The sequence below is a fragment of the Vigna umbellata genome, chromosome 3 (assembly GCF_029865625.1).
Source record: "Vigna umbellata cultivar VRB3 chromosome 3, Vumbellata_1.0, whole genome shotgun sequence".
NCBI classification, from domain to species: Eukaryota; Viridiplantae; Streptophyta; class Magnoliopsida; order Fabales; family Fabaceae; genus Vigna; species Vigna umbellata.
This window is the reverse complement of record NC_142167.1, coordinates 19778014-19802733: the sequence shown is the minus strand read 5'-3', so window position 1 is coordinate 19802733 and position 24720 is coordinate 19778014. Positions and strand designations below refer to the sequence as shown.

The window sequence follows — 24720 nt, the reverse complement described above, 5'->3', positions numbered from 1 at the left end:
AAATTTTCACAGCTTTTATGAGAGTTGAATGCATATACATTTTAGTATAAACACAGGTTCCCATACTTATTACAAGCTATAATAATTATTAGTATGACTTTCAAAGACTTTCTTATGTATTAAAGAAGTTTTGGTTATATGTGATTTATAATTAAACTATTATGTAAACTGTTTTTATCCATAGATCTGTATTTTCTTTTAGAATGTAAGATCCTTTAAATTTATTCACTAAAGGATTTTAGGAAATAAGTTTGTTAATTTTGTATTATATTCTCTCTAATGAATAACGAGAAGACTATTAGAATTGAGTAAAAAAACGTTTATCTTCTAGATTTCATTTTTTAAAGAAATTTATGCATTCTTTATAAAGCTCTAGTTAAATTTACTGTTATGAGAATTTCTAGATTTCAATTTTTAAAGAAAATCCCTACTGAACGCCATTCCTTGTTATGAGAAAAGCTTTATTTTCTTTGTTTTTGTGTTATGGTGTGAAATTTTGTTTAGTAGTCGTGAAAAATCATATTTTGATATAAGAAGAGGATTATAAGACAATTAGGGAAAATGTTATCATAAATATTGGTATTAGTTGTATTAACTAAAATCTATAATGACTCTATTAATATTTGGAATTTGGTAAAAATGACTAGTTATAAGAGTCAATGAAAATTTTTGTCTAGAATTTGTTAACAATAATTAAACTCATTATATATAAAATCCACTATGTTAGAGCTGTCAAAATAGGTTACAACCCGCGGGTCAACCTGGCTCACAACGGGTTTAAGTCGGGTTGAGTTTGAAAAAATCATATTTCTTTTATGCGGGTCAAATTTAAATCTTGTTCATGCGGGTTGAATCCGACCAACTCACCTACCTAATTTTATTTTATTAAAATTTAATTTTAATTTTAATTTTAATTTTATAAAAAAATATTTATTATTTTGTTTTTGCTTGAAAAAATTATTTAAGTTCCTTATTTTCAAAATTAATTAAACACCTTTGGGAGTGAAATTTGTTTAGATTTAAATTATAGAAAGTTTGTAATTTTTTTATTTAAAAATAAATTGTAATTAAGTAAGCCAGTAAGTCAACCTGTTACCCACCACCAACCCGTTGTGAGTCGGGTCGGGTTCGAATTTTTCTGATGCGCTAATAAATGAGCCGAGTTAGGTTGGCTCACTAAGTGATCAATCCGTGATAGGCCGGGTTGGATCGGACCGAGTGGCCCGTTTTAACAACTCTACACTATGCCTAGTTTTGTTGATGAGAAGAAGATTCCAACATAGTATAATCATAGTTCTTGAAAATTTGAGTGATTGAATAATGAAAGATATAAATTCTTAGAGTGTTAATTAATACATCATATTTTCAAAAGTCATATATTGTTTTATTTAAGACAATACTGTGAAATTAATATTAACGATAATAACTAATAAATTTAGAAGATAACTATATGTGTGATTTAAATTTATAATTATTATTCTAACTTATTTAAAACTTAATTTATAGCTTATCCTATATATTTTTTATTTGTGGTATTATTATCATTTGTTGTGAGTTTTCACGATAAGAGATGGCAACGTGTAGGTGGTTCAAGAGAATGATGACAATACCTTTATGATAATAGATTGGTTTTGTAGCAAGAGAGTTCATGATAAAAATCGTGTGCTATATTTTACTGTCATTTTAAAATACTTAAAGAAACTACTTGAGAATTGCTTTCCACAGCGATAAGTTATTTTAAATAAACTGGTATATTATAAGTGGTATGCATATATTATTCATAATAATTAATTAATTATATTATTAATATATTTTAGTAGACACTTAAAATTACGCAGCTTTTTCATAAGTTTAGCTAATTCATGAATTACTCTCAGAAAAAATTAATATTTTAACATTATATAATTAAAAAAATACTTATTATTGTAAAATCTAGTTTCATTTTTCATTACAAACCAGCCAATAGAACTTCTTTCCTTCTGTAACACAATCCTGTAAACACATATACTGCACAAAATTTACAGACACAAATATATTCTGAAAATCTTAAATACATATTAAGAGTCGAAACCAAACCTGAGAATAGCATCTGTTATCATCATGTCTTGTCTCTCCGGGGAAGTTCCCTCATCTCCACATTATTCTCACATCTCACGAATCAGAATACCTCATTCACATCAATTCTTCTCACTTTTTCTTATTTTTCTTAATATGTCATTAAAAATAATAATTCATTAACATTAAAATTTTTTATCAATACTTAATGCATTTTTCAGAGATAAATTAAAAACAATAAACTTATTAATATGATATGAAGAAAACAAATATAAACAAAATCAACGTATTCATGAATATCTTTTTAAGCCATGCATTACAACAATTACTAAAACCATTTTACACTTTTCTTCACTTTATCTCACAAATAATGATTAATATTCTTGTAAAATGAATATCTGTTTCTACATAATTTATTCAAATTCACATAACTTATAAAAGTTATTATTTATTACTTTATTTACACACTTTTTAAAATTTACATATATAATTTTTTTTTACATTAAATAATAATCTTCTTCTCTTCTAATCCTCTGTTCCCTGGCGATGAAAGCCTCAACAGTGCGACGAAACTCCTCGTTGGTCATTCCATCTTCAGGGCAAGAAATTCGCGCCACTTCTTCAACAGGAACACCTTCAATCTTCTTCCTTTCCTTCTCAGTCTCACATCTACGCAACACACGACGTCGTTTCTGCCTCAAAATCTCCGTCTCGCACCTTCTATAACCTTTTTCCAAACCGATATTTGCTTCCCCTGTTTTCATCCTCTGTTTCTTTCCGCTGTACTCCGCCACAGCTTCTTGGTTTTTCGTTGTGTTTTGAATAAACTCTTGGTAGAGATTGGGCTCCGGAACAACGTTGTTACCCTGAGCGGAGAACTGAGCGAAGAGTGCGATGATTATGATGTTTCCGACGAGGAAGACAAAGCGAGGACTGTTCATGAAGAGTGACAAGTCTCTGAAATACTCGCCGGAGTTTCTCACTGCAACCGGAAGCTGCATGGAGAACCTTGAAACCAAGACCAAAACCGCACACACTTCGATGATGCGGAACAAGCTTGCGACCCTTCGAAGCTTGCGGTGTTTGAGGATGGCGTTGGCTTTCTCTGTTTGGAGGTTATTGAAACTGAAGGAGTCCATTGCTTGAAGGGTTGATGCAGAAACAAACAACAACAACTCGTGTTATGTGTTTCACTGAAAGGGGAATAGAAATTTGTCTACGGCAATAGAATATGTAAGAAATGATGTTGCAGAGAACAGTGGAGAAGCTTCTGCAATTGGAAGCATGGATACAGAAACAAAAGCAAAGTGAATGTAATGTGAACTGTAAAATGTGAACAGAGAGAACAGAGTGCGGAGTGCTTCTGTTTGGTGCTATGAAGCTATGAAGTTGTGCTATTCCTTCTTTATAGAGCAGAATCCAAACTTTTGAGAAAATAATAAAATAAAAATATCTCAATATTCCATTATCTACTTTTTTTATCCCTTCCTGTGTATGTATCAAATTATCTTTACCTTTTTCTTTTCTCCACCTCATGTAAAATTTATGATTCATATGTTATTTTTTTTAATGAAAATAGGTAAATCTTTCCTTTATATTATGAGAAATGATAGATTTTAAAAAAATTAAGAAAATGGAGAACTTGCGTAGATTTTGCATGGCTTTATATAAAAAAATTGTACATTCTTTAAACAACTTCGACGAATTATAATTGATTACAAAAATTATTAGATTGAAGTTGTCTACTGTGTATGACTTTATTTTTTAAGTCAATTACCTCGTACAATTTTATTTTAAAGTAGTGTACTACACATTATATTTTCTCATATCGATGATTAAAGATAAGACCAAATTATAATATATAAATGGATGCAAATTTCATCTTATAAGTCAGTTTTATATGATTAAGTTAGACTTAAATTCACTTTTAAATATGATATTAGAGTCTGATTAGAATATGATTATCGATCATGAAATACATTATTTTTTTTCATATAAAGTTAGTGAAACCTACACTATTTGTTTTTTTTTTCATAATTGTTTTAAATTTATCTATTTTCGTAATATAAAAGATAATTTTTTTAAATCTTCATATCTTGGATAGAATTATTTTAAATAGCTCAACTTTTTATCCAAAATTTTAAATAGCAGTGACATGTTGTGGTTTTACTGGTGAATTAAAGATGAAATCGTATTATATAGTTTTTGGTTAATAGTGATGAATAATCCGAACAAATTGAACAGAACTTAAATATGTAGGAATGTAGTTTTAGATTTGTTTTCAGAATTTAAATTGTGAGTCATTGTTCTTAGAAATTACCATGAGATATAAATATATAATTATGTGCAAATCTATTTTAAATTCTAATTTATAATTTTAAATTAAGACTAAAATCAATTTCTTAAAAATTAACATAAGTTGAGTAAAAAATTATTTACACAAGAAAAGCATCGTCATCTATTCTCTTTGTATGCATTATACTCTGAATTATTTGTGGAACTTGGAATATTCTTCTTTCTGAAATGTCTTTGGACTGAGAGGAATAACTTGAGGTTGATATTAATAGCTTTCAGTTCCATTGTCATGAGGGGTGACAATTGGCAATATTTAAAAAATATGCCGTAGAATTCAATCTAAACTCGAAAAAAAGTGAAAAAAAAAATAAAGAGTATAATTTTTAATTATGGAATATTATAAACAGTTTTATTTAACTCCATACAAATCATTTATTTATGACTTAGAGATAAAACCAAAAGACTGCAATATTTTATTTCTGTTTACTGTCAATCATGTCATGTCAACATAAATTTGACTACATTTATCTATACAGATTAAAAGTGATTATAGAAGAAACAACATATGTCTAAAATTAACAAACAAAAAACTGTAGGATCTAAAACAATATTATAGAGTTATATTTATAGCGAATTGTATTATATTTAAGTCTATTTTAATTATGCGAGATTTTTATTGGACAACAATACAAATATAAAGTTTAGATTAAATAAAATAAAAAATAAAAAAATGAGTACAAAAATCATAAACTTAATATTTGCTGTTTTAAATGAAACATAGTATGAAATTGATTTATGATGTTTGTTTAATCCATTGTTTCAGGTATTTTCCAAACAGGGACTACTCTATGAAAAGACAGAAGAAGAAGATTTTGATGCGAAGCAAACACGGCTTCTACATGTGTTACCCCTTTTGGTATTTTTTTGGAATCTAGTGCAATTTTTGAAAATTACTAAAATAGGCACATTTTTTAAAGACTAAAAAATTGGATATATCATATTAATTCACCATATTAAACAATTCCACAAAACTCATCTTTTGTTAATTAATTGCAAATTTAGGCAGATAAGTGAAGATATTCTATTTAAGTGATTGTTACCCAACGGGTATTTATATCCCTTATCCATTAATATTAAAATGCTTAAATATATATGCAATTCACATTTTATATCAAATTTTAAAATATTGTTTTTAATGTTGAATTCTAATTTTAACAATTAATTAATGATAACTTTTATGTAGACATGTGATTAAAATGAAATTGCCAATAATAATACAGTAATTAAAATAAAAAAATAAATGAAAAAAAATGTATATTAAAATTAATATTCATTCTAGTTGAAATATCACATAAAAAAGTAAATAATTTAAATAGATATTTTAGAGGAGTTTCTTCTAATAAATAGCTGAATGGGTTTAAAATTTGGAGAAAAATTGATGTGACACGAATGTTTGAAATTGAATAACTAGTTCTGTTATGATATTTTTGAGTTATGTTGTGGATATGGTTCCAGATTCTGCATTATTGAAATCAGGTCCTTCCCACGGAATCCGTGAAACCTTGGGTAGCACTATACACATGGGTGTTCCCTTCAACCATCACTTCTCTCAAGTATCTCACAGAGGATCAAGCATAATGCCTCTCAATATAAAACAAGACATCAAAGGTTGTTACGCAGTAAATCTTCCAATTTATGTTTACTGAGTCATATAATTAGGTTTCTTTCGATTTCGATATATGGAATCGAAGTCAATTTTTTTCTTTGATAAACTATTTCAATTCCTAATTAATTTTATTTTCATTTTACACTTCTCATCGTTCAATCAAACTGATAAGTTACTTATAAAAAATATATCAATATCAAAGTTAGTAATAATAAATATAACTAATTTATCATAATACTTCAAACTTTATTTATATATTTTAAAATAGGTTTTGAGTTAACATCCACCTAATTATAATCTAATTAATAATAATCTTACTTAATTTTAACGTAATTATCTTTAACATTAATTTTTATTTTAACCTGATTAGTTGACTAATCAAATCAATTCTAAATTTTAAGATGACAGAATTGTATGATATTTTACTAATAGGACGATGATATTATATAAAATTCAATTATTATATGTTTAAAGTATTATTAGTTTTAGAAGGTAAATTTTTAAAAAAAATATAAAAAAAATATAAGAAAAATTTAAATTGGACTTGATTTCCATTTTTAACACATACATACCATGGAACGTGATAAGTTATTAATTAAAGTCTCCAAAATATTTTTCAAATCTTTTGTATTTCACTTTAATAACTCCAAAATTTAATTCAACTCAATTCATCAAACCAGTAAGATATGATAACTAATTCTTAAGTTAAGACTTCTGGTGTGACCAGTCACATACTGAATGTAGGTACCAAAAGCAAAATATTAGGTTTAAAGTGGGCCTGTTGGGCTGCAAGCTCGGGATAAATAAGAAATCATGTCTCTTAAATACCTAGGGTTTTCGGTGGCTTTTTCTTTCGTCTCTGGCGGAAAGAAACAGTGAAAACCTTTTTCTTACCTCTATCAAGTTGCTGCTAAAATCCTGGTGTGATTTATTTTTCTTCTCTGCAAAATCTCTGAAATCAATATCCCTTTCGTTTCCCAATCCATGTGAATTGTTATTGAATTTATTGGTTATCGGTTGCAGACTCCGAAGAAGGATAAGGCTCCTCCACCTTCCTCCGAGCCCACCAAATTTGGCAGTGCCAAGCAACCTTCCGTTTTTTCCGAGCGTCTGAGGGTATGGTTTTCTTCTCTTGTTCTGTTAATTTGATTTGGGTAATTGTTTTGTAGATACGTTAATTTCTCAGAGAGATCGTATCTGTTGGTGTTGCTTTGATGCGCATTCATTATTATTAGTTAATGTGGGCTTTCTGCATGTTTCATCTGATCGAGTGTTATTTTTTCGTATCATAATTATTCATTACCCATGACATATTAATGGCTCTAACACCCTATTAGGCTCTTAATTGCTCTGATAATTAAGAGAGTTAAATGTAAACCTAACTCTTTCTTATATATAATTGTAATATGAGAATTGTACATTATCTATCTATTAGAATTTATTCTTATTTCTAGCCGTTTTGATTTGGCATCTTCAACCTAGCTGATTTATTATGCTTTATATATATATATATATATATATATATATATATATATATATATATATATATATATATATATATATATATATATATATATATATATTATTTTCTCACTATGCAATTAAACTTTCCGAATTTTATAGATTTTGTTATGTGCTTATAATTTTATAGGTTAGTTTTTTTATTTGATTCCTTAACTTTGGTTATTTATGATTCTAAATGTTCAGATTTACAAATTATATTTGTTTTGTTAAACTATTTCAATTACATGAATATAATTTAGCTTTATGCTTTGGAACTCATATAAGTAATTACAAATAGACCTGGAAATCAATAATACACAATGAAGTAGAGGAAAATTAATAAATTAATCATTACTGGAAACTACACGTTTTTCATTATATAAATACTTATGTTACATATATGTCCATGAGCCTTCATTAGTTACGTAAGAAAATATATTTTTAAAAATATTTTTTCATAAATCTTCATAGAAAAATATAAATCTATGGAGTTTCAATATATTTATTAATGTTTTTCTTGCCATTAAATTTATTTTAATCTAATATAATATTTAAACAAAAATTCCTCACATTAAATAATGTGTATCATAGACATGGATACTATAAAAATGGTACTCGTTGTATTATTAAGAATTAATAAATATATTGTATGGTACTCGTATACGAATTCAAAGTTAATTTTTCTTATCCATAATAGATAATGTGATTTTTTTTATCATCATACTTGTAAGACTTAACCCATCCTAACTTTTATGTATAAAAGCAATGTTAAATTATTTTATGTTTTTGAATTTTTATTTTTAGGCTATTATTTATTTATTTGGACGCTAATTAGGAAAACACATTTATTTCTGGTTAGAATTTGGTCTTCAGATCGTTGAACTTTGATATTATATGTTTTGAAATTATGCATGACCCCAATTTACTGTGATCTTATGAAATCAAAGATGTAGGCCAAGTGTGGATTCCTTCTATCTTTTGAATCTCCTAACATTGTTTACTGTTGTGCAAGATCGCTTATACTTCCAATTGAAACGACCATGAACACACTAAACTTTTAATCAAATGCATGATTGAACTCAATATTTTGTTTATGAGGAAGTGTGGTATAGGTTTGAAAGTATTGGTGAGAGATGTATGAATGTGGTAAATGATGTTGGAGTTGTTGTTGTTGTATGAGGGAACATTTAAGTTGTTTTGATCCTCATCATTATTAAAAGACTCTGAAGATGGTGAAGAAATTTCTACATATTCATTTCAAAGTAAATAAAAAGGTAATGGTGATGCGTTTTCATGGTTGAGGGAAAAAATTTAATGTGGATGGACAGTTAGAAGTGGGATGTTTGTAAATATGTGTCATCACGATATTGTCACAGCAGCTTGAGAACAACTAACGATCTCATCATCATAATACATGATTGTTCATTTGGAAAAATTCATTTTAAAATGAAAAAGCAAGAAAAATTGTAAAACTTTACAGAGTTAAGGAGAAAGCAGAACTATGAAATTAGGAGAAATTGGAGTGACAAGTTATGGAAAGGTAAATGTTATATGGTTATGCGAGTGACATGAGAGTTTATGTAGTCATGTAGGAGACACAAGACTTTAAGTAGTTATGTGAGTGATATGAGGGCTTAGGTAGTAATGTGAATGACACGATGAGGTTGGGTAGTCATGTGGCTGAACCAAAAAGTTATGTTATCATGTGTCACACGTAGACTTCGACCGCCCATGTGAATTGGTGCATGATGGTTTAAGCGTTCGTGTGAGTGATACAATATATTAGGCATACATGTGACTGACATGCCAACTTAGTCTGTCACCCATGTAAATTGTATGACTACCTAACCTTTTGTGCTACTCATATATGACTACCTAAACTTTTGTCACACTCACATGACTATCTGAACTCTCGTATTACTCACATGACTACCTACATTTGTGTCATTCACATGGTTACTTAAGTTCTCATTCTACTCACATAATTACCCACTATTGTGTCATTCTCATGACTATATAAAACCTTCCTTACCATAACTTACACCAATTCCTCGTAACTTCATACTCACTGCCTTCTCTCTTACATTGTACAATTTCATACTTTTTTCTTGTTTTTTAATGTAAAATGGATTATTCTATTGATGCAATCATCTTCAATGATGGTTGGATTGTTAATTGTCATCAAACACCAGTTTCTTCCCCAATGAGAATGTCATGATGATTAATTATGCTTCAGCAATTCAAAAAAAGCTTCTACAAAAATCTTGTTGACCGGCATTTGAACAAGCGTCCACGATCATATACAGATACTCCATTCAAATTTATGTCGGAGATGCATACTACATTGCAAATAGGCTTCAAGACGATTAATATTTAAAAGGGCTCATCGACATTAAAATGCAAAACCCAACGTTGGCCGACACTGAGTTATGCACAAGCTACTATAGATGTATCCCTCCCATTTATCCTACTCAATTTTCATAATCTCTCACGGAGAACACATTTTTCCTTTCTAACACCATCACACTCACACATAATCCACACCACAAACCTTTGATTTAAACAACACATATTTAGGGCTTTGAGAAACTAATGTACAATCTTGCACCCAGTTTCTAACTAGTCCATTCGGATAAAATGTTTTTCCCTCGTCCATGCAAACACATCATTACTTTCTTGATTGCCTGAAAATGACTGTAGGAATTCTTTCAACATCTTTAAAATCTTTTAGTGATGATGAGAATGACATCCTCGCAGAACATGCATATGAGATGAGGATGACAACAATTTAGACGTCCTCCTCATACAACAACACGACCCCAACACCATTTTTTGCATTTTCACATCCCTTTGAAACAATTTCAAACATATACTCCACTTCATCATGAACAAAATACTAAGTTCGGTCATGCATTTGACCATGAGTCGATGAAACATCCACTTGGAACATTATTCAAGGGAATGTGGCTCCTAAACAAAGAACATGTCAACGCGCTCAACAGGTTCCTCATAATGAACCACTGTATCCACACGGTCATGTATTCCCATATTGCACTCTAGAGAACAATGTTGGGATATTCAAAAGATTTAAAAGATAATAGGAGTCCACACCAACAAACATCGGAAAACATGAATGCATCAGAAGGACTACAAAGAGAAGAGAATGACAGTGAACATCGAGTGAGCGAAGGAATTGGGGGTGTAGAGGAGGATATAAGAACGAAGAAGTGAAGAGCAGTGAATGAAAAGTGGTTAGTAAGTCGAAATTCGATAAACATTAATCATTGCTTACCAACCTTATTTACTGAGGAATATTTTGGGGAGTTGGAGGTGCAGGGAGAACCCTCCACTATCTTTCACCCAAAAGCCCAAAAACATTCATTGGGCTTTATTAGACCAAACACCAACTGGGCCTTTTTGAATAGTCCTAATCGAAAAAAATATCTTCTCATTATTCGCCGATTCTCTTTGACCTTCATTTCACAACGGTTGATCCATTGATGAGTTTTTATTCTTATTTTTCATTTAGTTTTTTCTCTGTTTTATGAATGTAAGTTCTCTTGTAGAGTTAGTTTGCACTGCAGATGGAGGGTAGGTTTGCTGAAGAGCTTTATGCTGAAAGTTTAGATCTGTCCAAATTAGAACTCATGTCGACCATTGCTGTTGATGAAAAAGATAAGTTAAACGGTAAGATGTGGTGCGAGTGAATTGATTTGGAATGAATGAATCTATCGTTATTGTTTTTCAGTCTCTTGCTTTAGTTAAGGCTTTTAATTTTCCATTACGGTTTTAGATCGTGGTGGTGGTGATGATTTGAGTTTCTGGGATGATTCTGATGACAAGTTGGATAGTTCGTTGGATTTGGACAGGGAGTGGCAGAGGAGGCACGACCAATTCCATACGGTGTTTGTTTTAGCATGGTTGAATTAGTTTTCCTTGGTTTTGTTTCTAATTCTATACTTCTATATTGTGATTAACTAACTGCGCATTTTCAATTCTCCATAATATTTTAGATTGGATATCGAGATGGTCTTATAGCTGGGAAGGAAGCTTCTGCTCAAGAGGGGTTCAATTTTGGTTTTAAGCAATCGGTTATTGATGGTTACAGTTGGGGTGTCGTAAGAGGTGTTACCAGGTATTCTTAGTGGGAATATATGCAGTTTATTTTATTTTTTGCACCGTGACGGTTTCACTCATTGTATTTTAAGAAAACTCTTTTTGACGACTTGCTTCTTGTGAAGTGCTTTTTCTCATCTTCCACTTCAATTAAAGGAGAGGTTGATTCCAACACAAGAAAAGAGGAACGAATTCCAAGGGCTGTATAAATCTGTGCATTCTTTGTCAACACCAGATGCCCTTGGATTGTTTAGTGAAGAAATGAAAGCACGAGAAGCTTTGGAAGATAGTGAACAATCAGAAGTTAGCCATGACACAGCAGGTTTGCAAGAACAATCTTCCTATGGCTCTCAACTGAGAAATTATCGTGGACAACTTCAATCTCTGATTGGTGAATCTTTGGCCGTTGGTATTCATTTGACCTGAACCAAAATAAATGGTGATCTCTGTATATTTGGGAGGCATAATCATAGAATGATAAGAGGTTCTTGTGGTACGCATTTTCCAACTGGATCGTAAAAACAGATCAATTGATGTAATTGTTTAGGTTTTATTAAAAGTTTGCAGTTTTTATTTTTCTTAGTCGTAGGTGTTACCAATTGATGATCTTTAAACTTGATTAAATAGATAATGTGATTCGTTTCTACGTTTTGCATCATAAAACACAGTTGAGGCGAACAAAAATGTTGTAGTTCCTATCTATTTGGTTTTCTGAATCGGAGTTATTAAAGGACATTCTCTATTGTCAGAAGGGGTGACAATTGGCAATATTTAAATAATATAAGAAAACGGAAATCGTGTTTTCAGGTTTAATTTTATACAAGAAAAGTAGAATGGTAATTCTGCTTGCAAACACAATTTAATGAATACAATATATGTATTTTTGTTTTTAATATTTTTTTTGCTATCTTGTAGTTAATGTACTGAAAATTCTCGAATTGTTGTGGTGACATCCTCTAAGTTGGATGTTAGGTGAACTTATGACACTTATTAAACAATTCAAAAAAGACTTATCTTTTTGCGAACAATTTTTCTTTGCCATTTTTCACTTTCCCATATATTAGTTTCCAGTGTAAATTATGGGAAAGTAGGAGGCCTTATGTTCTGTGTTTCTCTCTACTGCAATTCATTACTGTTTGACTGTTATGAATTTTTACAATGATTTTTCTTTTATTGGATTAGTATGGTGTTACTATCAGTTTCGTGAATGTTTTGGTCATTTTTCTGTCAGAAAGTTTTGGACAGAAAGTTGCTTTTAGGCTGCATTTTCACACAGCAGCAAAAAGTTATACCATTTCAATAATTCATTATATATATATACACACGTGTGTGTGTTAAAAGGTAACTTTAGGATAATTAATTTCGCTCAATGAAAAATAAGTTTTTATATAAGAAAGGGAGTACTTATATATGAAGGTGAACAAAAACAAAAAGCTATTGAAAAATAATCATAAATTAGAAATTTTAGTTGGATTTTCTTTTTGAGATAGATTGGAAATGCTTATCACTTTTGAGGTATGAATTATCTATATAAAATATCATGACACTACTTAACCTATGACACTACTAAACCTTGAAATTTAATGTTTATGGTATGTTATCAACTTTTTCATTTTCAATATATACCAAACTTTCAAATATTTCAATTTCTAACAATTTTTAATTAAATATATTTAAGAATAATTATGTTGTCTAATTAGAGTTGTAATAAGAGTTTCTGAATAATATTTGATGTTACAAAAATTTACAAACGAATGTTATTATAATAATAGGCTTTCACCCAAAAGCCCTGTAAAAGAAAAAAAAATATTAAATACGTAAATTTGGACATAAAATTAAAATTTATTTTTATTCTAAATTTTAATATATTTTAGTTTTCAAATTTCAAAAATAAATACATATAATTTTTTTTTATCTAATAATTTTTTTAGAGGTTAAATGATGTTACAGGTTAATATTTAAGTTAGAACATCTCATGTAAACATCGTCGATATTAATTTAAAATTTAATTTATTTTACAGTAAATGAATTTAATATAAATGAGTTGAGAAAATTATATCTATTTATTTTTAAGTTTAAAGATTAAATTATATTATTTTTTTTTAAATTTAATTTTGCATAAAATTTTAAAAATTAAAAATATATTTAACCAAGAGAAAATCTCACCATTACCATTAGCCACACTTGAAAAATAGATAACAAGCTTTGAAGTAAAGAATCCTATTAGTTTAATTGAAATCATTTTTTTTTATTGTCATCTAATCATATCCTAATGTTTTCTGATAACCACGAACTTAATTATTCCTCTTTAGATTATCTAAATCTAATAATACAATGAGCTAAAATTTCCATACCAATTATATGATTCATGAAATTTGGAACAGAGGAGTTGGTGGGTGTGACAAAGAGAGAAAAACACATCCAATTAGCCTTTAAGATGAAATTGGCACTTGAAATCACTTCACAACTTTTACGAAGATAATGATACTTTGACAATATTTTAACATTATTTACGTGTGATCCTGTGATTGGTCCATGTTGATATTTATGATTATTATTATTGATTGTAGATTAATTTTGGATCAATCACAGAATGACACATAGATGATGTTAAAATATTATAAAAAAATATTATTAAAATATCATTATTTTTTTTTCTAATGATAAAAAGGTTGAAAATTTTCAACACATAACTACTTCACCAGGAGATAAATAAGATAAGAAAATAAGAGAATGAAATCATGAAATATATATATATATATATAGGGGTTTGCTAACGCGCGTACGCCTGTTTTTCAGTTGGTACATTTTAGCAATGTGTACTGGATTTTAGTAGACAAAAATATCCTTATATACCATGGATGTAAGTTTTAAGGTTAAGGGTATTTTAATAATTTTCATTCTCAAAACTTAAAAAAAAAAGAAACCCCCCAAACCCTTACTCACCTCTCTCATTCCTCTCAACCCTTTCTCTTTCATCTTTCTCACTCCAATCTTTTCTCTATCATCTCTACTGTAGTCCCAATTGAAAAAAAACATCCTAGTGTAGCCCCAATTGAAAAAATCAGAAACACCCTATTGTAGTCCCAATTGAAAAAATCAGAAACACTTGCCGTCAAACAATCTTACAAAAAAATGATTTTATAATGAGTTTTGATCTTATAATTTTTGTCTCATCTAATATCAGAAATATTTATTGTTAAACAATTTCTTACAAAAAATGATTTTATAATGAGTTTTTATTTTATAATTTTTGTCTTATCTAATTTTTTCTAATTTTCACCAGCATAATGACATCAGAAGAATTGGTAATTGGCCTGGAAAAAATCAGAAACACTCGTTGTTAAACAATTTCTTACAAAAAATGACTTTATAATGAGTTTTCATTTTATAATTTTTGTAGTATATAATTTTATCTAATTTTCACAAGCATAATGACATCCGAAGGAATTGGTAATTGGCCGGGAGGGTTTTTTTAGAGATGATGATTCAACATATGCAGATGATGAAATTAGAGAAATTAGTGAAGATGGTGAAATTGAAGAGATCTTGAATGAACCTTTGCTTGAAGGTGAATATGTCAATGACTCAACTCTTTACAAAGACAAATTGTTTAAAGACAAGTGCTTCTGATTTTTTCAATTGGGGCTATAGTTTCTTTTTTTTTTTTTTTTTTAATTTTGAGAATGAAAATTATTAAAATACCCTTAACCTTAAAACTTAGAATCCATGGTATATAAGGATATTTTTGTTTACTAAAATCCGGTACACATTGCTAAAATGTACCAACTGAAAAACAGGCGTACGCGCGTTAGCAAACCCCTATATATATATATATATATATATATATATATATATATATATATATATATATGGGGTTTGCTAACGCGCTTATGTTTTTCAGTTGGTACATTTTAGCAATGTGTACCGGGTTTTAGTAGACAAAAATATCCTTATATATGATGGATTCTAAGTTTTAAGGTTAAGGGTATTTTAATAATTTTCATTCTCAAAACTAAAAAAAAAAAAAGAAACCCCCCAAATCCTTACTCACCTCTCTCATTCCTCTCAACCCTTTCTCTTTCTTCTTTCTCACTCCAATCTTTTCTCTGTCATCCCTACTCTAGTCTCAATTGAAAAAATCAAATCAAAAACACTTACTGTTAAACAATCTTACAAAAAAATGATTTTATAATGAGTTTTCATCTTATAATTTTTGTCTTATCTAATTTTATCCAATTTTCACAAGCATAAAGGAATTGGTAATTGACCTGGAAAAAATTCAGAAATACTCACTGGTAAACAATTTCTTACAAAAAATGATTTTATAAAGAGTTTTTATTTTATAATTTTTGTCTTATCTAATTTTATCTAATTTTCACAAGCATAATGACATCAAAGGAATTGGTAATTGGCCTGGAAAAAAAATCAGAAACACTCAGTTGTTAAACAATTTCTTACAAAAAAATGACTTTATAATGAGTTTTCATTTTATAATTTTTGTCGTATATAATTTTATCTAATTTTCACAAGCATAATGATATCAGAAAGAATTGGTAATTGACCTGGAGGGTTTTTTTAGAGATGATGATTCAACAAATACAGATGATGAAATTAGAGAGGTTAGTGAAGATGGTGAAATTGAAGAGATCTTGAATGAAACTTTGCCTTGAAGGTGAATATGTCAATGACTCAACTCTTTACAAAGGAAAATTTTTTAAAGGCATGTGTTTTTGATTTTTTTCAATTGGGGCTACAGTAGGGATGACAAAGAAAATATTGGAGTGAGAAAGAAGAAAGATAAAGGATTGAGAGGAATGAGAGAGGTGAGCAAGGGTTTGGGGGGTTTCTTTTTTTTTTTTTTAGTTTTGAGAATGAAAATTATTAAAATACCCTTAACCTTAAAACTTAGAATCCATCATATATAAGGATATTTTTGTCTACTAAAACCCGGTACACATTGCTAAAATGTACCAACTGAAAAACAGGCGTACGCGCGTTAGCAAACCCCATATATATATATATATATATATATATATATATATATATATATATATATTGAGAAATAGGGTATTAAGACTTAAATGCAGTTAAGAGTAGTAATTTCTTTTTAACGTTTAATTTGGTTTGGTTAGGGCAATTTTAGAATGGAGAAATTGGGTGGGGCGCAAGTACTGGTTAAATGACATAATGTGTCTATTATAAAGTGGCTAGGTGTGTCTATTATAAAGTGCCTGTGCGCTGAAAAAATTCTTAGTTACCTCCAACAAGCTATAATTTTAAGACAGGTTTAATATTTAAATAATTTAATATTTGTTTAATTAATATATTAATATTTTATATATGTTCAATTTTGTAATAATGTTTAATTAATTTATTTAGTTTTATAATAATTTTATTTATTTATTGTTTTGTTTAATTTTTTAATTATGATTTATTTAATAATTTCATTTTTGTCAGAAAAAAACAGGAATTGAATTGGAGATATATCTAGTTATAGGAGTACGCATATTGGACATATTAAACCAAAAATCATTCTAACATATTAAACCGATAAAATACAAAGAATAATAAATAATTTATATTATATAATTATTAAATTAAAAACTAATCTATAATAAAAGTATTAAAAATGTTAAACATATTAAACAAAGAAATTATAACGTATTAAACAAATAAAATATAAAAATAATTTATATAATTATTAAATTAAAAAAAAATCTATAATAAACATACTAGACATATTAAAATATTAAAAAAAATCATTCTAACATATTAAACAAATGAATAAAAAATAGTTTATATAATTATTAAATTAAAAAATAATTTATAAAAAACATATTAATTTTTTTTAATATAAAATAAATAAAATACGAACAATAATAAATAAATAACTATATGCACCAAAACAGATTTATATCGAAAACCGTTTTTGTTTCGAAAATCGTTTTGATACTAGTTTTAAAATCTGTTGTTTTTGAAATTAGTTAAAAATCATTTTAAAAATATATTTTAGTGCATTTTCAATGATTCATACTTGATCCGTGACCACATAGCATTGAGAGTTGCCAGTAGTAATATTTTTTTTAACCTCCCTTGTTTAATTTGGTCAGAAGGGGCAATTTTAGAATTGTATTAGATTTGTTGGGTGCAGAGAGAAATTGGGTTCAGAGAGAAACTCGGGTTTACAGTTGGGCCTGTTGGGCCGCAAGTCCTGGTTAAATTAGACATCATGCGTCTCTTATAAACCTAGGGTTTTCAGTGGTCTGTGCTTCCGCCTCTAGGAAAGAAAGGGTTTCTCTGTTACCTCGTTGCCACAAATATCATGGTGCGTTTGTTTTCTCTCTGCAAAATCTCTTTGAAAATGTTCTTACTTCTTTTCCAAATCCACGTGAATTGTGATTGACTTTGTCGGTTATTTCTTGCAGGCACCAAAGAAGGATAAGGCTCCTCCACCTTCCTCCAAGCCCGCCAAATCTGGCGGTGGCAAGCAGAAGAAGAAGGTTCGTTTCTCGTCAAAGTTCCATTCTTTCTTAATATAATTATGTTTTGGTCCATTTGGTATTCCTGGGTCAGCGCCATTACCTTTATTTCATCATCTTCCAGAACTCTTTTTTTTTGTGTGTAATTAATGCAATACAAGGTATATATGATGTGATGTTTTGGCGGAACTTGTGTTCAACAGAAGTGGAGCAAGGGAAAGCAAAAGGAGAAGGTGAATAACATGGTGCTATTTGATCAGGGTACCTATGACAAACTCCTCTCAGAAGCACCCAAATACAAGCTCATCACTCCTTCAATTCTCTCTGATCGTATGAGGGTATGTTTTTCTTCTCTTGTTAATGTAATTTTGTTAGTTGTGTTGTTTTGTAGATACGTTAGGAGAGGTCGTATCTTTTAGTGTTGCTTTGATACGTGTACTGTGCTATAAATCAATGTGGGCTATCCTCATTGTTTCATCTGATTGATACTGAGTGTTATTTGTTTGGTGTTATGCTTATTCGTTACCCAAGACAAAGCACTTTTTTTCTTTTTTATGTATTAATAGTTGTTTTTTGTCAAGCATCATGAAAGAACTTGTAAAATGCATTTGATATCTGACTAAATTGCTTTGGAGAAAATGAAGATGCGATATTCTCTCACATCCATGACTTATATCCACGGGTTTTTGCGTTATGATATTTTGAACTGTTTATTGTTCAATAATTGATTATCAACTTCATACTTTTTCTCCAAATTTCGTCAGTCTAACCATTCCAGTAGATAATGTCATTTCTATGTTCTACTTTTGACTTTTAAGTTAAACCTGTCTCCCTTTTGTGATTCACACTTATACCTATAATTTTATATGCTCAATGACTGTCATGAATTAATAATAAGCATGGTATATTGAATAATATATAATCGTTTTCCTGCACTTTACAGATTAATGGATCACTTGCAAGGAAGGCTATAAGAGAACTGATGGCCAGAGGTTCAATCAGGATGGTGTCTGCCCATGCCAGTCAGCAAATTTACACCAGGGCAACAAACACCTAAATGTGTGATTGTTCCTAGGTTATGGAGTACTAGTAGAAATAGTGAAGTATGTTCTTTTGAAGTTTAAGATGCATCTCATACTAGCTTCTCAGTTCTCGATTGTTGTTGAATCCAGGCTGAGATTGTATTTTTGGTTTCCTTCCATGTTTTGATCTTTTAAAATATTCTGGCTGTTGTCTTTTCTTTACATGTTTTGTTTTGTTGACTTGATTTGTTAACGTGCCGGAGATTCTTTTTGAAAGCAAAACCAATTGGAAAATGTCGGATATTTAGTAATGGATTTAGATTGGGTTGGTTTACTACTAGAGTTCAGTTTTAACTGTTACAATCAAATCTGAGAACTTGATCTACATTTTTGGCGTGTTATGAAGTAATTTTCAACCAATACCAGTTCATTAGGGATATATATCGTCTCGTTTGGAAACAAGTATGACAAAAGAGTTAGGGTGTTGAGAAGTTTGAGGCATTAATGTCTAAATAATTTGACTCATCAATCGTTGAAGTTACTCTAAAACATGTTTAATATGGTTAACCATTAATGCTTCCTTTTATAATAGAAGAAGGTTACGGTCTAATTCAAATCTTCACGTCTCCAAGCATATACTCTCTAATCACGAGGTAGACTTAGTTCAAGCGTTCAATTGATAATACATTGTCACCGTCAGAACTGAAATTGTGCTAAACAATAAGAAATTATTTGGTAATATTTCAGTGTACATGATCCAAAGTATATGTTGGAGGATCTTAACAGATGCTTGCAAACTAAGGAGGCAAGGCTGGAACCAGTATACAAATTTTCTTGAAATTAGATCATGAGTCAAAAAACATATGCGTTCAATTAAAATCATAGTTGCTCTTGTATAATATTACTGTTTTTTTCTTATGTTTATATCTGCATTATTTTTCTTTTAGTGGGGTGAATTACGTCCTCACGACTCCTTATGTTACTGTAGTACCTTAATTACTCAATTCCCTTTTAGGATAATCTGTAATATAATTGACCATTGTTGAATCGCTTTATATCTATCAACCAGGAGAAATTTAAATTTTGTAAATATGGTAACTGTTTTTCTTATACAGAAAGTGAGAAGAAAAGTAGTTGGTAATTAATTGGTGCTCAGAGAATAAGAAACTCGAATGGTAAATTCTATTGATTCCACATTCATACGAATCAGACCACTATGAATACGATATGAATAACAAAAAAGTGCACATGGATGGTTGCTATTTCATTGTAGCTGGGCAAGGCATCCTTAGCTACATATATGCACGTATATTAATGTTCATTAATTAGTATATATGAAATTGGGGACACAGCAAAACATAACCATCATTTTTGAGATAGACAGATAGGATACGAGTTTAAATAATTAAATAATATATCATTTTGAGGAGTTCCCAATACCCTCATTCAGTTGTAGATATCTGCATCAGAAACCTGAAAAGATGCTATTTTATCAAAAAAATTGTCCCCGTGATTCAAATGAAACTTATATATATAATTAATTGCACACTCATTTGGAGACATTTGAGTGAAAGCACTCTCATTCTGCTTCATATCGTTGCCACCTGAGGTGAATGGTTCCTGTAGCAAATCATTGGGCCAAGCTCTCAGCTTACACAGGATTGCATGACTTTTCCTTTTGCACCCTACAAAAATTAATCTACTTTTCCTTCTCACTTAAAATTTACTCTATGACTCACAAAGTGTCTCTATGTGTTTGTTTTTCAGATCTATATTTTGGGAGAATGGCTTTTGCTTACACAATAAATGTTCAAGAAGAGTAAAACCTATCCATGACGTGTTCCTAAAGGCCTCATCTTCCATAGTACATTTCAATAGAGAAATTTAGCTTACTTTTCTATTTTAATAAGAGGGCATTTTTCTTTTTAAACTTTATCACAAACAATTTTCCATTCTTTGGACCCGGTGGTTCCGAATTGGAGATCCATAAAGAAGTAAATTAAAAGATATAATCAAAATTGAACTTTTTCTGATGAGGGTATTAATCAAAGTGGAATCAACACTTCAAAATGCCACTTTTATGTTTTTCTCATCAACTTAAAATGACTCAATGAAACCTTTTGGGTTACAAGGTTATAACGTATTACGATGTATGATATCATACCATGGAGAAAATAGACGGAAAGGAACAAGCCTCAGTTTCCAACTCAAGACTCTTATCACTTCATATTGCCATCTGGAAGTCCCACATTGTTCAGAATATTAGAAAAATTAGTCTTTATAAATCTTCTGACAATCATGTCAGTTCGCCGAGCTGGGTAACGTCAGCTTGTGACCTGAGTGGGGGCTTTAAGGTGATTGAACAAGGCTATGGCTTGCTAAGCTGGTCTGGAAGCTGCATCTTGCTGGCTTGCCCACTCCAAGTCAGGAGTTGAGCCATGGGACCTTTGCGAAGGCATGGGTTTCCTGGTTTCTAGACAGGAGGGCACAGCGTGAGGCTGGTTTCACAGAGCAGCGATAACCTTCGGCTCTTGACAGTGGAGGGATAACAGGCTGCTGCACTTCCAGCCCTAATCGAGCTTGGTGAACCTTGCTCTTGAACAATCATTTTTTTTATTATTCTGTAACTTACACTGATTGGTTTTTACTTTTTTATACTTGAATTCCATATGCAGCTAGGCTCCAAGCCTACAACTACTGGATGCTTCTTTTTTGTTACTAATTGTCTCCTTTGTTCACCAATGTCTTCAAACTGCAATCATGTAAATGCAAAGGAAAGTCAGCAACTGATCCATAAATCTGAGGGAAGCAACTCAACAAAATATGTCATATGTTTTCTGATCTGCAACAGTGCAAGAGACTTGACCAATAATTTATCACCTCCATCTAGAAAACAAAAATAATGTCTAATGTTGATGTTGCACACTTACCTGCTTTGTGTATTTCTCACCCAAGCAAGTTCCTTTTTATCAGATACTGTATGGTGCCTGAATCATCTGTAGTAAGTTTGCCCTACACCTTTTTAGTCCTTGTTTCTTAACCGAAGTTGAAAATTCGTGTTGTCTTTAGTTCAACAGACAGGTTTGTTGCCTCGATGCTGTCTAAGAATATAACCATTTTCTCCACTTCCTGACAAAAGCTTCCATTACAATGCATACTGCGGAATTTTAGAATTTTTTATCAGCAACCTGCAAAAGATACCATTTTCAAACAACCATGTGATGCTCAAGTAAAAATATTCAGGAATGAGTTGAGAAGTCTAGTGAGTAGGGAAAAACAAAGAGTAAACTATATAATCATAGATCTTAGATTCAAACCAAGATGATATAATTGCTAGCTCCTTTGGTGACATCTAGGAACACAAATATTCTACTTGTCTCCCCCAATTCATTTGTTATATATGGAGCTGATGGAAAACACCAAGACTCAGACTTCAGAACAAGTTGTGCATATCATCTCCTTCTTCTGTATCCCTCTATTATCTTCTCTAACAAGAGTAAATGGAAACAAACACAAAGAAGTCTCTGCACATTCGGTGCAACAGTTTGCCCTCTTCACCTCACCCACTTTTATCACAATTCCAGGATCACTTGCAGAGAATGAAAGACTCCGAAGCCACCAGCACTCGTCTGTCATCATCTTCAATAAGCCAAAAACTAAATGGCTTGCAGGATTTGCATGACTATGCCGATAAGTTGTTCCAGTTACCCAGTATCAGACAAGCCTTTGCACGAGAATGCAGTGAAAAGTATGTTGATGTTCTGTTAGAAGGGTCACTGACACTCCTTGATATCTGTAGTACAGCACATGATTGCCTCTTGCAATCAAAGGAAAGCATTGACATGGTTTATCCAGTTATTCGAAGAAAGGGTGCGGACACTGAATTCACAGTTGAGGGTGGAAAATACTTGGCATCTAGGAAGAGAAGATGAAGAAGGTGATTCGAAAGGCCTTAGGAAATTTGAAAGGAAATAACAGCGAGTTAATGGTTAATGAGACTTTGTCTATTCTTGGAATCTTAAAAGAAGCAGAAGCAGTCACCATGAGGTCCTTAGAGTCCTTGTTGCTGTTTGTCTCTGACTCTAAGCGTCAATCAAAGCAGAAAAGATGGTCTATAATATCTAAGCTGTGCAGCCTGATAGAATAAATGTGACTCTCAAGAAGACACAAATGAATTTGTAAAGATGGACACAACTTTGCAATCAATCCTTAATAACAAGCCTTTGTCTGTTGAGAATTTTCACAGCCATATGGAAAATTTGGAGACATGCATTGAGGATCTAGAAGTAGGTGTTGAACACCTTTCAAGGAAACTCGTTAAAACAAGAGTATCCCTTCTCAACGTCTTCAGCCACTAGTTGGAGAAAAACAATCTAAATGTTGTATGCGAACACCCAAATTCATTTTTGACCTATTGCTGTACACAGATGTAATTAAAACTTGTCCTTTCACTAAATACAATAATCAAATGATCAAACTACATCCTTTCTTTCTTTGTATATATGTAGAGAAATTTCTTTCTTCTCTTGCTTTCTTTCTTTCTTTCTTCGCAAATTCTTTGTCCACGTGTGAACTTTGTTTGCTTGATTAAATGGATTGAAAAAAGTGACAGCCACAGTTCCCTTCGAAGTTTCTTTCTTTGGAAATTCTTACGTAGGTCTGAATTGCTATTGAATGCACAGAAGAAAGTGAAAAATGAAATTTAGATCAAGGTTCAAAGTGAAATTGATTTTCTTTTTCGTATTTAATTGTACTAGAATGTATTAAGTTATATTGGTTGTAAATTGTTCTTATCCTCAGTTGTCGAGTACTCAACCTAGCATATATTAAGGAAAAATAAACCTTTTTTTCGTTGTAATCCCTGAACAAGCCAATGACTGATATGACAAGTTGAACGACTATAGTTTCTTTAATGCCATTATAAATTGCATAACCATTTCAAACCCAGTACTTGTGGATGTTCAATCAATCACCTTGTTTCCATTCCAACCTCTAAATGAAGATTTATTCTTCACCTAAGCAATAAAAATGTATGGAAAAATGATGAAAAGATGAGGCAGTGCAGCTAATATAATAATAATTAATCAGCAACCCCTCCATATCAATTATTAAACCCACATGGGGTTCAAAACCAGTTTGAAATTGAATCCATATATAGTTCGCTGTCAAGGTCACTAGTACAAATAGGTTGAAGAGTAAACAATAGTCAAAATTAAGTGTCTGCACATGTTTCTTTCTTTCAGGTGCTGAAATTCAATGAAGAACGTGATTTTTGTCTTCCTGTAATGAGGTAAAAGCCAATTAGTTGTCATTTGTCAGTTCCTTATATTACTATGATTCCTTATTATCAGTTTCCCGTGTTCCGAGCAGTTGCTATTCAGTTGCTATTAAGGTTATTCTATTTGCAAAATATAATATTATACCTGCATTTCTTGCAATGAAGAAAGGCCTAGCCATTAGACAATGCCACTCGTGAGTTTGATGCATTGATAACACCAATATGGATTACTACAAGCGTGTGCTGTGAAAAAAAACAAGTCATGAGTTGTATTGTTCCTATGCAAGAGACACTGCATTAACA

The 24720-nt window shown here is 30.6% G+C and overlaps 3 protein-coding genes, 1 non-coding gene and 1 pseudogene across 7 annotated transcripts; 4 read left to right on the top strand and 1 right to left on the bottom strand.

Annotated features, from left to right (window-relative positions):
- Positions 1 to 2325: 2325 nt before the first annotated feature.
- LOC148201828 (uncharacterized) lies at positions 2326 to 3444 on the bottom strand. The gene has a single exon (XM_088110348.1). The coding sequence runs from the start codon at positions 3192 to 3194 to the stop codon at positions 2553 to 2555; it is 642 nt and encodes a 213-aa protein (XP_087966474.1). The 5' UTR covers positions 3195 to 3444; the 3' UTR covers positions 2326 to 2552.
- A 3377-nt stretch (positions 3445 to 6821) lies between these two features.
- On the top strand, positions 6822 to 12281 carry LOC124831568 (uncharacterized). 4 transcript variants are annotated; one of them, XM_088109365.1, is made up of 7 exons: positions 6822 to 6937; positions 7040 to 7132; positions 8467 to 10770; positions 11086 to 11206; positions 11313 to 11422; positions 11533 to 11654; positions 11761 to 12281. In XM_088109365.1, exons 4-7 carry the CDS (start codon positions 11104 to 11106, stop codon positions 12059 to 12061), a joined length of 636 nt encoding a protein of 211 aa, XP_087965491.1. In that variant the 5' UTR covers positions 6822 to 6937; positions 7040 to 7132; positions 8467 to 10770; positions 11086 to 11103; the 3' UTR covers positions 12062 to 12281. The 4 variants fall into 4 exon arrangements, with proteins under 4 accessions (XP_087965491.1, XP_047161548.2, XP_047161546.2 ...); XM_047305592.2 differs by lacking the exon at positions 8467 to 10770 and having other exon boundaries at positions 11104 to 11206; XM_047305590.2 differs by lacking the exon at positions 8467 to 10770.
- Positions 12282 to 17873: 5592 nt separating this feature from the next.
- Positions 17874 to 19361, top strand: LOC124831569 (small ribosomal subunit protein eS25y). The gene is made up of 4 exons (XM_047305594.2): positions 17874 to 17963; positions 18064 to 18138; positions 18321 to 18455; positions 19061 to 19361. The coding sequence occupies exons 1-4, from the start codon at positions 17961 to 17963 to the stop codon at positions 19172 to 19174; spliced, it is 327 nt and encodes a 108-aa protein (XP_047161550.1). The 5' UTR covers positions 17874 to 17960; the 3' UTR covers positions 19175 to 19361.
- A 2066-nt stretch (positions 19362 to 21427) lies between these two features.
- LOC124831581 (uncharacterized) lies at positions 21428 to 23611 on the top strand (annotated as a pseudogene).
- On the top strand, positions 21448 to 21751 carry LOC148201827 (signal recognition particle RNA). Its single transcript, XR_015785365.1, has one exon.
- Positions 23612 to 24720: the final 1109 nt, after the last annotated feature.

Bases quoted from the DNA above. Each gene is read 5' to 3' on its own strand.
- LOC148201828 (XM_088110348.1), bottom strand. From the start codon at position 3,194: ATGGACTCCTTCAGTTTCAATAACCTCCAAACAGAGAAAGCCAACGCC.
- LOC124831568 (XM_047305592.2), top strand. From the start codon at position 11,104: ATGGAGGGTAGGTTTGCTGAAGAGCTTTATGCTGAAAGTTTAGATCTG. The intron at 11,207-11,312 runs GTAAGATGTGGT...TTACGGTTTTAG, and splicing joins TGAAAAAGATAAGTTAAACG to ATCGTGGTGGTGGTGATGAT. The intron at 11,655-11,760 runs GTATTCTTAGTG...CTTCTTGTGAAG, and splicing joins GTCGTAAGAGGTGTTACCAG to TGCTTTTTCTCATCTTCCAC.
- LOC124831569 (XM_047305594.2), top strand. The intron at 18,139-18,320 runs GTTCGTTTCTCG...TGTGTTCAACAG, and splicing joins GTGGCAAGCAGAAGAAGAAG to AAGTGGAGCAAGGGAAAGCA. The intron at 18,456-19,060 runs GTATGTTTTTCT...TGCACTTTACAG, and splicing joins TTCTCTCTGATCGTATGAGG to ATTAATGGATCACTTGCAAG.